The sequence below is a fragment of the Lemur catta genome, chromosome 7 (genome assembly GCF_020740605.2).
Source record: "Lemur catta isolate mLemCat1 chromosome 7, mLemCat1.pri, whole genome shotgun sequence".
NCBI lineage: Eukaryota > Metazoa > Chordata > Mammalia > Primates > Lemuridae > Lemur > Lemur catta.
Genome location: NC_059134.1, coordinates 70,783,543 through 70,798,207, shown reverse-complemented (window position 1 = coordinate 70,798,207; position 14,665 = coordinate 70,783,543). Strand labels below are relative to the sequence as shown.

At 34.7% G+C, this 14,665-nt stretch overlaps 1 protein-coding gene across 1 annotated transcript in view; it reads left to right on the top strand.

Moving 5' to 3' along the window:
* Positions 1 to 14,665, top strand: part of SOX6 (SRY-box transcription factor 6) — a 383,942-nt gene that overhangs the window by 172,874 nt on the left and 196,403 nt on the right. Inside the window, exons 5-6 of the mRNA XM_045557593.1 lie at positions 2,345 to 2,517; positions 5,405 to 5,473. Of these exons, the coding sequence (XP_045413549.1) occupies positions 2,345 to 2,517; positions 5,405 to 5,473 (242 nt within the window). The remainder of the gene's footprint in view (positions 1 to 2,344; positions 2,518 to 5,404; positions 5,474 to 14,665) is intronic.

The following is a 14,665-nucleotide window of genomic DNA, read 5'->3' as shown; positions in this document are numbered from 1 at the left end:
ATGAAGGTCATCAAATATGGTCTATAAGAGACTGAATGGTGTGACCATTTCCTATCTCTCTAGCCTCATCTGGTACCCTCCTCCTCTTTATTTTTCTTACTCAAGTTTCACTAACTTCTTTCAATTTCTGGAACACACCAAACTATTCCCCCATATCCCCCCACCAGCACACACACACACACACACACACACACACACACACACAGGGCCTTTGCCTATATATTTTTTCTCCTTCTGAAAAGCTCCTTGGCCACCAACCACCCTCTAACAACTTCCTTCAGTTGTAGTTTCTTTGCTATTGAAAATTTTCGTGTTTTCTGGAAATTTCCTGATCCAGCTACCCTCCAATTCTTTGCCTAGTTAACGCCTATTCATCTTCCTGCTAATTTGTTTCTTTTTCAGGCTGCCTTCCCTGAACTAAGGCCCCCAAACCTGGTTAAACCTTCCCCCAAATATTTGTTTTGTTTGTAATTCTCATTTAGTTTTACATTTATATGTGTGATTACTTGATTAAGGTTTCACCTCCAACTTTGTACTACAAACTGCCAAAGAGTAGTGACTGTGTCTGCTTTTTATTAATACTTGCCACGGTATCCTTAGTTCTTGATGTAGTACCTGACACATAGCTGCCATTCAGACAATACGTACTGAATTACAAATACATTAAATGAGTAAATACATTTTGTACTTTTCTTGTTTTGTATCTTCTCATTCCTGTACATTAGTTGAGCTTTCTGTGGTTTTCAAGAGATTTTATCCCTCTTGGGAGCCTCCTTTTGTATTGTAATATTTCTGGATGGTTCTTCCTTGTTCCAAGCTGAAATTCATATTGTGGAAATAAAAACCCTTTTCATTTTAATCAATTCCAAAGCTTAAAAGAATAGCTGGTCACTAGCTGTGATACAATATTTGTTTCCTTATCAGTGGGATATACTTTCTAACGTCTCACTTTCTTTTTGTTTTAATTTTGATTTTAGGCCATCTTTTAGCTCAGTGAATCTGAGGGATCTGAGGGATACTGACAGTTCTTGTTTTTCTTGTTGTTAAGGACTCGAGTTGACCTTAAGAATCCCAAGGTAGTCCTAAACGTGGTGGCTTCTCTGCTGACTTCAGTCTTACTTTGTGAGAATCATACCCCGGCAAGTGCTAGCCTACATCCTCTGAAGGTTCTCTTTCTCCTTGGGACCACTTAAAAAAATAAGGCCAATCATAATTAAAATATTTTTAGTTTCTCAGATTGTCCTGGTGCTTTCTTAGCAGGAATGAGGAGGGTTTCCTAAGGAGGTTGGAAGTTTCCCCTTCTATAAACACAAAAATTGGCTATCTTTGTCCCCTTTGACAGCTGGTGGCATCTTTCTAAAAAGCTTTCAAATCACAGATCATTTCTTCCTAATGAAATCTGTGTGGCTCAAATACAGTGGGTTGAAAATTTTATCTAATGCTGTGGTAAAGTGCTCTAATTTAGATTCACAAAAGGATTTTGTACCCTTTACTTATGAGAGCTGTACAATTTGCCCATAAAAAGACTGTTCAGCACCATTAGTGCATACCATAAGTGTTCAGCGACATCATATTCATTAAACAGAATATCCTTATGCATGACCTTTTCAACCTCAAATGTGTTTTTTCCCTTTGAAGAATGGCAAGTGATAAAGGGGTGAGGGAGCCCCCCAAGCAACATTGTTGCCTTTAAGGATGAACTTGGGAATTTGAACTTGATCCTATCACAGGAAAAAAAAATCACGTTCAATCCTTTCTCACCTGAGGCAGTTTTTAGTCTCTCTGTAGAACTCATTCTATGGCAAAGAGATTGATCCCTGACTTCTGAACTTCAGGAACAGATCTTTGCACAATAGAAAAATTTTGTGAAGGCAATAATCAGAAAATTTCTTAAATAACATTTATTAAGCACCTACTTTGTCTTAGATACTGTTAGTCACTAAGGATAGAGGTGATTATAGAATATTAACATAATCTATAGTTTCTGATCTTTAGTACTAAATATCACAGGTTTCCTAGCTTGATCAGATAGGTTTGGGGTGGAGGAAGTGTGGTGAAAAGGGGAGAGTGGGGTAGATCTGTTTGTTTTTTAGAGTGAGAGGGAAGAGTGAGTGAGAATTTTACTGGTGACAATACATTTTCTTGGCAGGGACAATGATGAACCCTGACATTCATTCCATTGCTACGACTACTCTGTGGTGTTCCTTCACTCACAATGACCTTTGGTCATTTTCTCAGATCTTTAAGTATCCTAGGGTAGTTCCTTTGTAAATTCTGCCCTTCTTTCTCTGATTCATTCAGATATTCCTCAAGCTTGTGAGATCTCTTCTTGCTTCCCTTTTAGGTACACCTGAGAGCCTGGCAGAAAAAGAACGGCAGCTCTCCACCATGATTACCCAGCTGATCAGTTTACGGGAGCAGCTTCTGGCAGCGCATGATGAACAGAAAAAACTGGCAGCCTCACAAATTGAGAAACAACGGCAGCAAATGGACCTTGCTCGCCAACAGCAAGAACAGGTGAGCCCTGCAAAAGGAGCTGAGGAACCAGAGATGTGGGATGTGCCAAACTCAGCAAGTAATCACATTGATTGGCTTATTTGTTGTAAGCTTTCCTAAAAAATAAAAATAAAAAAGAAGAGAAAAATAAAAAGGAAGGAAGGAAGGAAAGAAGGAAGGAGGGGAGGGAGGGAGGAAGGGAAGGAATGTCTTTGTGGAAATGCAGACAGAGTCTTCAGGACCATTAAGGGGATGTGTGGAGGACAAAGAAAAGCCTCATGGCAACTGGCCGTAACTGAAATGATATACTATTTCAGAAGGTTTGGGTTTGATTAATTACTTAGAGATACTTATTCACATAGGCATCCCATGTCATCCCAAAGTAGCTTAATTATGAGTAAGTGACTTCTCTCTGGGCCTTATTTTCCTCATCCAGAAAATGGGGTTCTGTTCTAGAAAACCTTTGGGGATCTTTCGACTCACTGGTCCAATGATTTTCTCTGGCTTTAAAGCTAGGCTGACCGTACATCTAGGTTTTCCCCAAATACCCCTGATTATGCCTGTTTTCCTGTTGTGGCACATTCCACATCTCCTACTCCCTTCTACTGGCAAAAGTTGTCTTGGTTTGGAATATAAATTATGTGGTCAATATTTATAGTCTAGGTAAATCATTGAAAACAAATTAGTACATGGTTCCTAAAAGAATTTGACTTGATTGACTTAGGAGTGAGAATGAAGAAAAAATAGTAAAGTTTAAACTCTATCTTTTCAAAATAAATCACTATCCCAAGTGTTTTTCTTGTCTCATAAGAGTGCATTAATCTAACAACAATGATCCTGTAGAATAGTCCCCGATGCTTTAGATCAGACAGACCCAAATTAATGTGCAGTTTTTAGGAATCTGACATTATTACTGGAATTATCTTTTCAGTTAAATGTATTTTATAGGGGTATATAGAGCAATATATGCTCTGTTGATTTTAATGAGTTGTGACGTCTGGTATTTTATATGCTTGAATATTTGCCCACATGTAGGAATATGGACTCAGCCCCTAATGGAAAATAACATAAAGGAACACTGTAAAAAATCAGAAGTTAGAATGTCATTTAGCCATCCAGAGATGACACAGTAATTAACTATTGACACTTGTGAATAAGCTAGCACAAATTAATCTTGACACATTTGCAGACGAGTGATATCTTACAGTGAACACTTTGTAATTATATTTCAAAATGAAAATTAAATGACACTTAAAACTAGGTTGTCATGCTCAATGAAGCGAGCATGTAGCTCAACCGATTGGCAAATAAAATTCAGAATTTGAGCCACATGGTGCTTATGTGCCATACTTCACTGTGTCAAACTCATACGTCTAGAGTGGATGATAGTAATTGCACTGTGGTGTTTTGGATGCATTTCTATGCAGCACTTTATCATTTAGGAGGGACCATCAATATTAGATGCCTAGTGGTGTTTCACTGGTTTGCTAAGATGAAATAAATATTCAGGGGATCCAGCATCTATACCTAGAGCTGCAGAGTGAGTTGTACATTTCTGATTTGATTGTTGACAAGCAGAGTAGGCCATTCCAACCTGATTAAATACTGTTTCCATTTTGTCTATAAAGCTTTGAGAAGGAGCAGTCCCATTTCTCATACTGTAGTCTACATCAGGGGCAGCTTTATCATGCCTTCCAGTATGAACCAGTCATCACCAGAAATCATAAATCGACATTTGGGAGTAGACTACTATGTTGTCATCTTATACTGAATGAAATGTGATCCGGGTACTTCTCCCTGCACCAGGCTAGAACACTGAAAAGGCTCAGGAAGTATATAGCTTGGGATTGATCCATACTCACTTTCACTTCCAACACAGCTCATTCTAGAATACTGGCTTTTTGGGAATAGGAAGAAAAGACTAACTCTTACCAGTAAGGCACCAGTAAACCAAATCCTTCTAAGTACTCTCTGGCCACTTTGCTTTCCGGCTTCCTAGGGTTGGCAATGAGTGTGTTCTCAATAAGAGGCATCTCCCTGGACGTCAAGCTATAGCTCAGCTTTTGAGGCAATAAGCAGTTTGATGTTTGACTCATGCTTCATAATAAACACCATTATCCTAAGGAAGTTGTTTGACCTCCTGAGGGGCAGATTCAGTCATCAATAGGGCTTATGTTAAATGGTTAATATTTCATTTTATAGACCAAATAATGTGGTTAGATGTTGAATTTGATTGTTGTGTAAAGCAAGGGAATATAAAACTTATATGTGGAGCCTATACTGTAAAATAAACACTTTGCCCTCAAAAGGATAAATAGATAAATGTTAAATTACAGCCTCATTTGTTTTTAAAAATGCTTTGTACATCACATACAACATCAACAAAAAAGCTAGAGATTTTTGACTTTTTGTTGTTGTTTTTGGCACTCCTTTGACAATTTTGTAAGTGTATTAGTTCTGAAAATTTTTGCATTAAAAAAGGTTTCACCCAAGTAGACCATATTATACAGCAATAGCTTTTCACTATCTTTGCTTACAAATTTTATTATACTTTTTACATCCAAATTAAATGCTTTAGAACAATGGAGCCAGAGTTTTCCTGTCTTTATCCTATAAGGATTGGGTTTCCAGATTCTCATTATTTCTAGCTAGCCAGACCAGATATAAGTGAATTGCTCACAAATGTAATAGAAGAGGTAGTTTTTACCTACAAATAAAGTGGAGAGATGGTACCTGTTTAAAAATTTTTCCTTTTCTCCAACTTTTCTGATTCTGCCTCTCTCATTTTATAGGAACTCTTTCATATAGAGGTGCAGTAAAACATTCTCATAATACCAGGAGAGATACCCGAGGTAATGGCAAAGGTGTAAGCATTTCATTTAACTTAATGAAACTTTATTTCTGATAGATTGCAAGACAACAGCAGCAACTTCTGCAACAGCAGCACAAAATTAATCTCCTGCAGCAACAGATCCAGGTCAGTGTATTTTATTACTCTCATCTGATTATACTTAGATACTTTCCTCCTTGAAAATCGAATTTAAAATGCTGCAAATGCACCCCTGTTTTATAAACAGCACCAATAGGGCTGTTATTCAAGGATGTTGAACACAGTTGTATAAGTGGATGTAAGAAATATGGACTAGATGGTGGTCTAAGCATTCTTCTCTGATGTGAGGTGTAAGCATTATCTTTTTTCCTTCGGCCATTTACCTAACACAACCTGGTGGCAACTTAATAATTTCTAAGGTAGCATAAGATGCTGTTTTTATTGCCACAAACCACTTTCTGCTTTGTATTTTACCATGTAATAGTACCATGGAGAGAAGCTTACTTTTATTTACTTGTTAAGACTGATTGGGCCAATTATGAGAAGAATCTTGGAAAAGACTGTTAATAATTAATTTGTTCCTTAACAAATATTAACTGCATTCCTCCTAAATGCTGAGAGTAATATAGAGGTTAACAAATGATAGTCTGTCTTCAAGGAACTTACAGTCTAGATAGGAAGAAAAACTCGTTCCTGAATAATTATGAAACAATTTAGAAAGTTCCTTTCTCTTGTGGCAGTGTAAGAATATATAGATCATAATTATAATGGTCTGGGAAGGAGAAGTAAAGTATCTAATTTCTGTCATTCATTTTTGATGGTTAATTCAATTAACAACTATTTGAAATAGGTAAGGGAAGTAGTCTCCATTTCTAAATAGGAACACAGGTATGTGACTTGTAGAAAGCCCTAGGATAAGGAACTGGTTGTCTGGTGATTAATTCTCAGGAATACTAATGCCAGATAATCTTACCCTAATACAGACTGTTGTTTCTCTTGGTTGCTGTAGATATTTTCTAAACTGCTGAGATCTGTGATTCAAACTAGTTGGGCCAACATATTCTGAGTTATTGCTTTTCTTGAGGTTAATACCATATTTTTTTAAAAAAAATCAGTAGCATAAAGTCATAGCTTATTTTAATCTTCTACCTTATTGATGAGTAGCAATGATTTCAACTTAGATCTTTGCTTCATTTTGTTAATTGTACTTGGTATTCCAGGTAGTAGTTACTACATTTAAAATACTGATTTGGTGTCTGAAGAAATATAGCTACCTAATTTGGCATTTTGTCCAGCTATTTTCATAAGAGGTTTTAGCCAAATATTTTGTTTGTTTTTGTCCTGATTCTATATTCTGTACTCAAGTATACATGTTTCAAAATAAAGAGCCCAAATATAGATGAGATGGAATGTCTTTGGCGTTTTTGACAGTCAGCCTTTACAGTTAAATCTTGGAATAATTTCTCATCCTGATATCTCTTTTATGACCCATGCTGAGATCCTTAATTAAATAACTGTCCAGGTGTTCCCTTGTTCTGCCCTTATTAGAATTTTCAGTGTATTTCCTACTGCTAAGGTCAAGATTTTTAGCCTGTGGCTTCCTACATTTTTCTCTAGATCCCTCTCTAAGAACTCAGTAGGTGTTAAATAACATGATCATTTAGTTCTTTCTATTTTTCCTATTTATAAAGCAGAAATGGAAGAAGTTCTCTGAGATGTTCCTATATCAGTTAATTATTATTAATATTTTTGCTACCTCTTCATTGCTTACTTTGTTTATTTCTAATATATTTCACTTCTTAGCCCAATGTTGTTTGTATTGACTGGCTGTGTTTTAATTGAACTTTTCCTGTGGTACTGATAGCTTCTGATGAATAGTAACCAAATCAGTTTATTTTTCTGAAATATTATTTATTTATTACATATGACTTTATTGTTATTACTTGACTACATGAAATTACTGTCTTTTTCAGGAAATTATAGAACATGATCTTAAAATGTTTATTGGAATGTTCAAGTTGAGAAGACAGGAGGAATTTTTTCAAATTTTCTAACAGAAGTTTAATCACTTTTAAAATTTGTGGCTATTTCTCATTGTTTAAATTTTTAAAAATTTAAGCTAATCAGCACTTGAACTTAGCAGTATAAATTATAAAATTATAAAGTGTAGATATTCAATGTCAGAATTACATTCATTTAGAAATATAGGACTACTTGTAACAAGAATTCACATTTTAAAAAATAAGAGGAAGCAATAAGACCTGTAATTATAGTTTACTCTGTCCTGAGATACTGCTTCATCGTATATCTTGTCAGTATTTGTCTTATCAGTATGAGGCCATTTGAAGAATTTTTCAAATGATGAAAAACACTTACTCCTTATACAAAACTTACTCATCTCTAACAGAAAGTAGTTATTTGATATTCAGACTTTCACTTTTTTTGGAAGGGGAATGGGCTAACTATAGTTTCAAATATTGTTTTTGACAACTCATAGATGTGATCAAATTTAGGAAAGAGATTATTGTTGGGCTAATTTTAATACACTCTTGAGCAAAATATGAGATTTAAGGGATGCTTCAAACATTTTTCTATCACAAAAAAGAAACATTTTTTCTGAAACATTTGAAAATAAAACAAAACATAGAATACAACAAGATGACCAAAAACGAAACCTAACTTCTCTTCCCAAAGCAAATGATGAATACAGAGACAATTTGAGCAAGTTTTAGAATTTTTTTTTTCTTTTTAAATCTTGAGTCCTAGAACATATTACCTAACATGGTCAGCAAGATTAAACCATGGCAATTGGCTATGGATCCTAAGTATCAGGTGGTTATATTCAAGATTGTTCTTCTAGTTCAGAATGCTGACTTCTGAATTAGTACTGACTTTTTTTTTTTTTTTTTTTTTGCAATTTGCAAGCTTTAATAGAAATAAAGGGAAGAGTGTCTAACCTCTTGTAACAACCACACACAAACACATCTGGGTCTATCATAATGGAAACAAATGAAAACTTAAATGGTTTGCACAAATTGAAAAACAGGATTTTTCTTTAAAAATAGGAAAAGGCTTGATTAAGATAGTATTGTAAAAGTTCCCTTGCTTATTTTATTTGTAATTATTCAAAACATCCTTTCTTCCTGCATGGTAGCCAGAAAGATGCTAAATGTGCAGTTAAAAATAATTTATTTTTCCTTGGATATAATTTTTAACATTATTTTGCCTTGATAAATCCTAACTAAACCTTTAAAGAGATACTTCTAACTAAGGTCACATAAGCCATGTTGAAAAAGAATGATGAATGATTTTGAAAACTTTTTTTATAGTTTTGATGAGTCAGTTTTTACTATTTAAAAATCAGGATAATAATTTTAAATGATCATTAAAATACTTTAATATTATTAAATAGATCTTTTAGGAGGCTGTTTGCTTATTGCATTTAAATCTCTGTTTGTACTTTGGAGAAAATAGTGATTCCTTTAAATTGTTACGTATTAAATAATTCTCCTGATATGAAGCCCAGAAAAAGTTAGGCATTTTTGCTATTTCCAGGACAGAAACAGCACAGTTTTTATCAAGTCTATGGAAAGCAAACCTAATAATTGATGGAATATGGATCCTTGAAGTTGGGAATGTTGATTCTTACGTTGTAATTCCAAAGGACCGGTAAACTGCTTCAGTAATTTCATCCTCCCTCTCGCACTCATTGCACTGTCGTATCTTAGACAATATTTTGAAGCATTTTATTCTGAGCTATGTTAACTGGTCAACAAAATTCACTTTTAATCCATTTGACAGTTGTAAACAGATCAAAGCACATTTACAGTATTTTAATCAACTATTAAATATAAGACTATTCTATGCAAAACAGAAAATATTTTATAAATGCTCATTTCTTAATTCATTCACATATCTATTTATCTAACTTCATTTGATCGTGGCATGGTTGTGAATCTAGAGAAGATGTTCTCCATGGACACAATATTCCACTGTCTTTGGTTTCTATAGCATGTCAGTAGGAACACATCTAATGATGGCATTTTGTAGCTAGAACTTAATCTTTGCAAAAGAATTCAGCTCATTAAAATATCTCTGTGAGAAACTTACTTGGTGTTATCCAATTATTCATGTCTCTTCAGACCCCAGTTTTAGAGTTATTCAAGTGGCTTGCATTGTGTCTTCTCCTCACGTCACTGACTGAACAAACAACAGTGTCTTTAGAACAGACTGGCTGGTTGAGATTTTATTTGGGCATTTGGCTTTTTGGGCCAGGGCCAATGATTTAGTCAACTCATCCACATACATCTTTTGGGGGATATAACTGTGAGACTTGAAATTGTTAGCTCTTTGTTTTTTTATGATTAATATACAATATTCATTGTCCTCCCCTCATCATTTAATACATGTATTAGGTGACAAACTCAATCTGCAGAAGGCCTGAACTAAATGCCATTGCTGGTTCTTGGCAGATACTCTTTGTCTTATCTGAAAACTTTTTCTTTTAAATGCTGTAATACATGTTGTTCATTTCCTTTTTTTTATTTCAAAATATTAAGAGAGTACAAGTGTTTTTGTTACATGGATGAATTGTACAATGCTGAAGTCAGGGCTTTTGGTGTACCTGTCACCAGAAGAGTGTGCTGCTTATTTTCTTTTCCCCAAACCAAGTGTTCTTCCCTTGAAGCTTCACTCTGTTCTTAAGAGTGTGTAAGTATCTTTCATACATAGTCCTTCCTATTTTGATTATAATATATTCCTGTGTGCCATTAGTACATTTTGTGTGTTTGTCACATAGTAGAACATCGTTAAATGTGTATCATCCTTTCTTCCTGCATAGTAACCACAGAGATGCTAATGTTATAAGCAAGAAAGTGTCATTAAATAATTAAACAGAATAATTTGAGATGTACTCTCACCTTTTAAAGAGATAAACCTTGCCTTTTGTTTCCTTCAATATGATTAACTGCAGGCATTTCAGGTATCTGCTGAGCAGAATAAAGGACTACCTTTTCATGTGAAATAGTTGTCTAAAGATCAGAAATAATTACTTTATACATTAGCCTTCATGGCCTGCTTGACCTGGTTAATTAATTTTTTGCTAGCATAATAATAATAGATATATATTTGAAGATATGCTTCATCGTTAAGTATCTAATTGACCTCTAATTTTAAGAGCTGGACCTTCCATTTATTGTCTTCTGAAGATGGCTGGAGCAGCCAGTGAGAAAACTGAGGAAAGTCAGGAGATGACTTTCAGTTTCACGAAGTCCCTCTGCCATAGATTGAATCTCTTTGTTAATTGTATTTAGCATCGATAAACAAAAGGCAATTATTGTGCTCCTGTTTTGGTTCTAGCGAATAGTCCTTTTTGTGTTATTGATCAGGTAATGGATCTCCTTCCAAAAGCCTCTGAAAAGGACTAAATAAACCCATTGAAAGTAATTTTATACTTCTATTGGCACTGTACATGTATCTGATACTCTCTTGCAATGAAATGAGGGTTATAAACAAAGCTTAGAAGTCTAGGATTAGCCCCCAGCTTCAGCAAGCCCTTAAAATATTTTGTAATTCTATCTTCAATCATGAATTAGCCAGGAAAAACAGACCCTCTCTCCTCTCTCTGTCTCTGCTGTATGCTGTTTTTAATTGCCCACAGGCAGGCTGTTGTGATCTTCTTTGGAAGTTTAAAACCAAGATAAAAATGCAAATCTAATTATTTCTTTTATGTAATCTAATTAACTTTTTAAGTAATGATAGATGCTCTATAGCCTGCTTCAAACATTTTAATAATAAAGTTTTGGATTATAAAGAATAGGTAAAACTGCTATAATTATGAATAGCAAAGGCCTTAACAGCTAAAATTACAAATGTTTGTTGTGGATTAAAACTCCACATTAGTTTTTCCACATTAGTCATGCTAGATTGTTTGTTACAATTGGAATGGATCTAGAAATAAGAGACTTGACCAGATCCCATGAGCTACTATATGGAATTATTAATCACCTAGTTACCTGTTTTCCAAATGTGACCTTATTGCAAAAAGTCTCATTCAGCAGGCCAAAACCTGAAGGTGAATCTCAGCTGTTTTCCTGCACTATTCTTTAGCTTCTTCAGCCTTTTCTTCAGAACATTCCCTTCTCTATCTTATCTACTTATGCTTATCTCTCAGACCCCAATCCCCTGCTCTCCTCAAAACCAGTGATACTAAAAATTCAGAGGAACCAAAGTCTCTGCTTCTTTCTGGGATTAAAGTGGGAGAGTGCTTTACCTCTTCACAGGCAGGGTGAGGTGCAGCAGAGTGGGAAAGATGAGCCAGGTGATGCCAGCATGTGACATTACATAATATTAAATCAATCCCCCAGGGAAAAAGTGTCTCTCTACTATAATATTTTTTTCTTGATCCTTCTCATTACGTTGAGAGCTCAGTTTAGTGTTAGTCTTTAATGCTCCTCTAGGATATGCTAATCTCTCTGAGGAGAGAGAGAGAGAAAGAGAGAGAGAGATCATCTAATTCTCAGAGCCTTTGGAGGCAATAGCATTTAGCTAGAATTTAAATAAATATAAAACTTTTCTTGGTTATCTGGTTACTTTTATATATGACAAGTAATTTTAGTTTTCTTTTTGAAGTAGTAATATAAGGTTTCCTTTTGAAATAAATGTATTTAAGCCAAAAACATAGTCAACCTAAATAAAAACCTTAAGCAAATATTATCTGGGTACTTGCATGAGGCAAAATTATGAAGGTAGTTCTTTAATGATGGAATTTTGGGAATCCCTTGAAAGAGCACTACACTATGAGATATTAAATATTTCCCCTCCACCCTGCTACCACTTTCACAGAATGTCAAACTTGAAAACATCGTCTAGCAGTCCTCATGATTCTCATTCACTGGATGGAGGGAGGATAGATAGCTATAACTACCAAAGAACAATATAGTGAGTTTATCATAAAGCTATACTTAAAAATAACCCTAAGATTATTATGGTTTTTTCTACCTTTTTTGGAATTAAAATGCCCTTTCTATGAAGTAATGGTGATAATCAGTGGTATGTGCTTTCTTTGTTTTCCAGTATTTTTATTTGCTAAAATTAAAAGTTCCCAAATATGCCTATATCTGTACTTTTGTTTGTCTTTGAAATTTTACTGATCTTTGAGAGACACAACATTAGGGATTCTTAATATAGTCCAAATCCTTTACTTTACATGAGGAAACTGAGGCATAGACCACAGACTTGCCTAGACTTACACAGCAAATATTGTCAGAGCCATGAGTGGAACCCAAGTTTCTTGACACCTGGTCTAGTACAGTTTCCAATATTCTAGGTTGTGTTCAGTTTGCCCTTTTTGTAACTTGGATAAGTATTAATGCATTTCAGTTTCCTATTTTATAAAATACAGATAATAATACCTAACATCTAAAATCTCATTACATTCTTTTATCCTTAAATGGAAAAAAGTGGAAGATTTGCCACTAGATGGTTTCTGTCCCAGAACTACTACAGCTGTAGCAATACCTAAAAGGCAAGAGATAAAAACAATATAACTAGAATCTTTTTGTAGTCCAGTGTGAGATGTATTTATGGTTGAGTGAGTCTTTTGGTATTTACATATAAACCTCTTAGAGCCAGATGTGGTGGCTCACAGCTGTAATCCCAGGACTTTAGGAGGCTGAGGCAGAAGGATCTCTTGTGCTAGGATTTCGAGACCAGCCTGTGCAACATAGTGAGACCCTATCTCTACGAAAAAGAAAAAGAAAAATCAGCCAGGCATGGTGATACACACCTGTAGTCCCAACTACTTTGGATGCTAAGGCAGGAGGATTACTTGAGCCTGGGAGTTCGAGGTTATAATGAGCTATGATCGGACCTCTGCACTCCAGGGTGGGTGACAGAGTGTAACCCTGTTTCTAAAATAAATAAATAAACCTCTTAGATAATTATATTACTTTTCTGGGGGCTTTAAAGTAACATGTCTCTGTACTGAAAGTCAGTCACCTTTAATGTTTAATAACTTTTTTTTTAGCAACTACCTTCTTCATCTGAGAAAATTGAGCAGTGAGTAACAGCATTCCATGCCAGTGTTCCTCAACCTTGTACCTTGGAATCACTTGGAAGCCTTATAAAAATGATAATGCCTGGGTCCCATCCCAAAGATTCTGATTTAATTGGTCTGGGGCACAAGCCCAGCATAGGGACTGTAAAAAGCTTTCTAGATGACTCTAGTAGATAGATAATCAGGACTGAAAAATAATGCCAATGAAATGATTAAATGTGAACCCTAAGTTGTTTAGATCAACTGTTTCTTTCTATCTATCCATCCATCCTGAGGGTAATCTAGCCATCCATCCTGAAGGTTGGAACATAGGTTAAACAAATAATTCTTGAGCAGTTAAAGTATACTTTTTTGGCTTTGGTCACAGCTTTTACTTACTAGCTAGAAAGCTTATAATGGGCCATGGTTTAAACAATTTAAATAAATTTAGTTAGTTTTTCTAATAACGTGATTTTTATTTGTATATGAGCATACTGGCTAGACAACAATGTGTTAATATCAGAAGATCTGTGTCTTTAGAAGAAGGTGTATGGAGAAAAAATGAAGCATAGCCTTATAAAATTAGATAAAAACATTTAGAAAATAAATTCTCAGATGCCATTTGACTTTTAACTATGTAAATAGAATGAATTTTGGCCCAGAATATCAACCTGTTATTTTTTAAGTGTTTTCTAAAAGTTTTCTATGGAATTGTACTACATCTTGGCATATATGAGGAATATGTGACTCTGAATGTACTTTCAAGCTAGGTTTGTACATATAAATAGAAGGTATAGAGAATAAGATGTGTTGTTTCAGGGTATATATAATTTAAAAATTTTATGGAACCAGCACAGATATTGGAGACAAATAAATCAAAGCTCAAATTCTAGTTCTACTGCTTATTAGGTCTATGGTCCATTTAGTTATTTACTAGCTGTGAGACAAGTTATTTAATATCTCTGAGCTTACATTTCCTAATTCCTAAAGATGAATAATTATAGTACCTTGCAGTAGTTTTAGAATTAGAGATAATTATATAAAGCCCTTAGTAAGTGCTTAATGCATAATATCTATCACTATCACTATTATTGTTCTTGCTGGTTTTATATGACTACGTATAGGTATAATTTCATAGTCTCTAATAGAGAAACATACATGTACATATTTTGTATGGCATGCATATGCACGTTTGTATCTACATACACATGCATATTTAGAACCCACAAATTAGTGATGTGAATATAGGATAATCAATGTGTATGCACTATAATCAATTATTATCATCATGATAATCTAGAGGA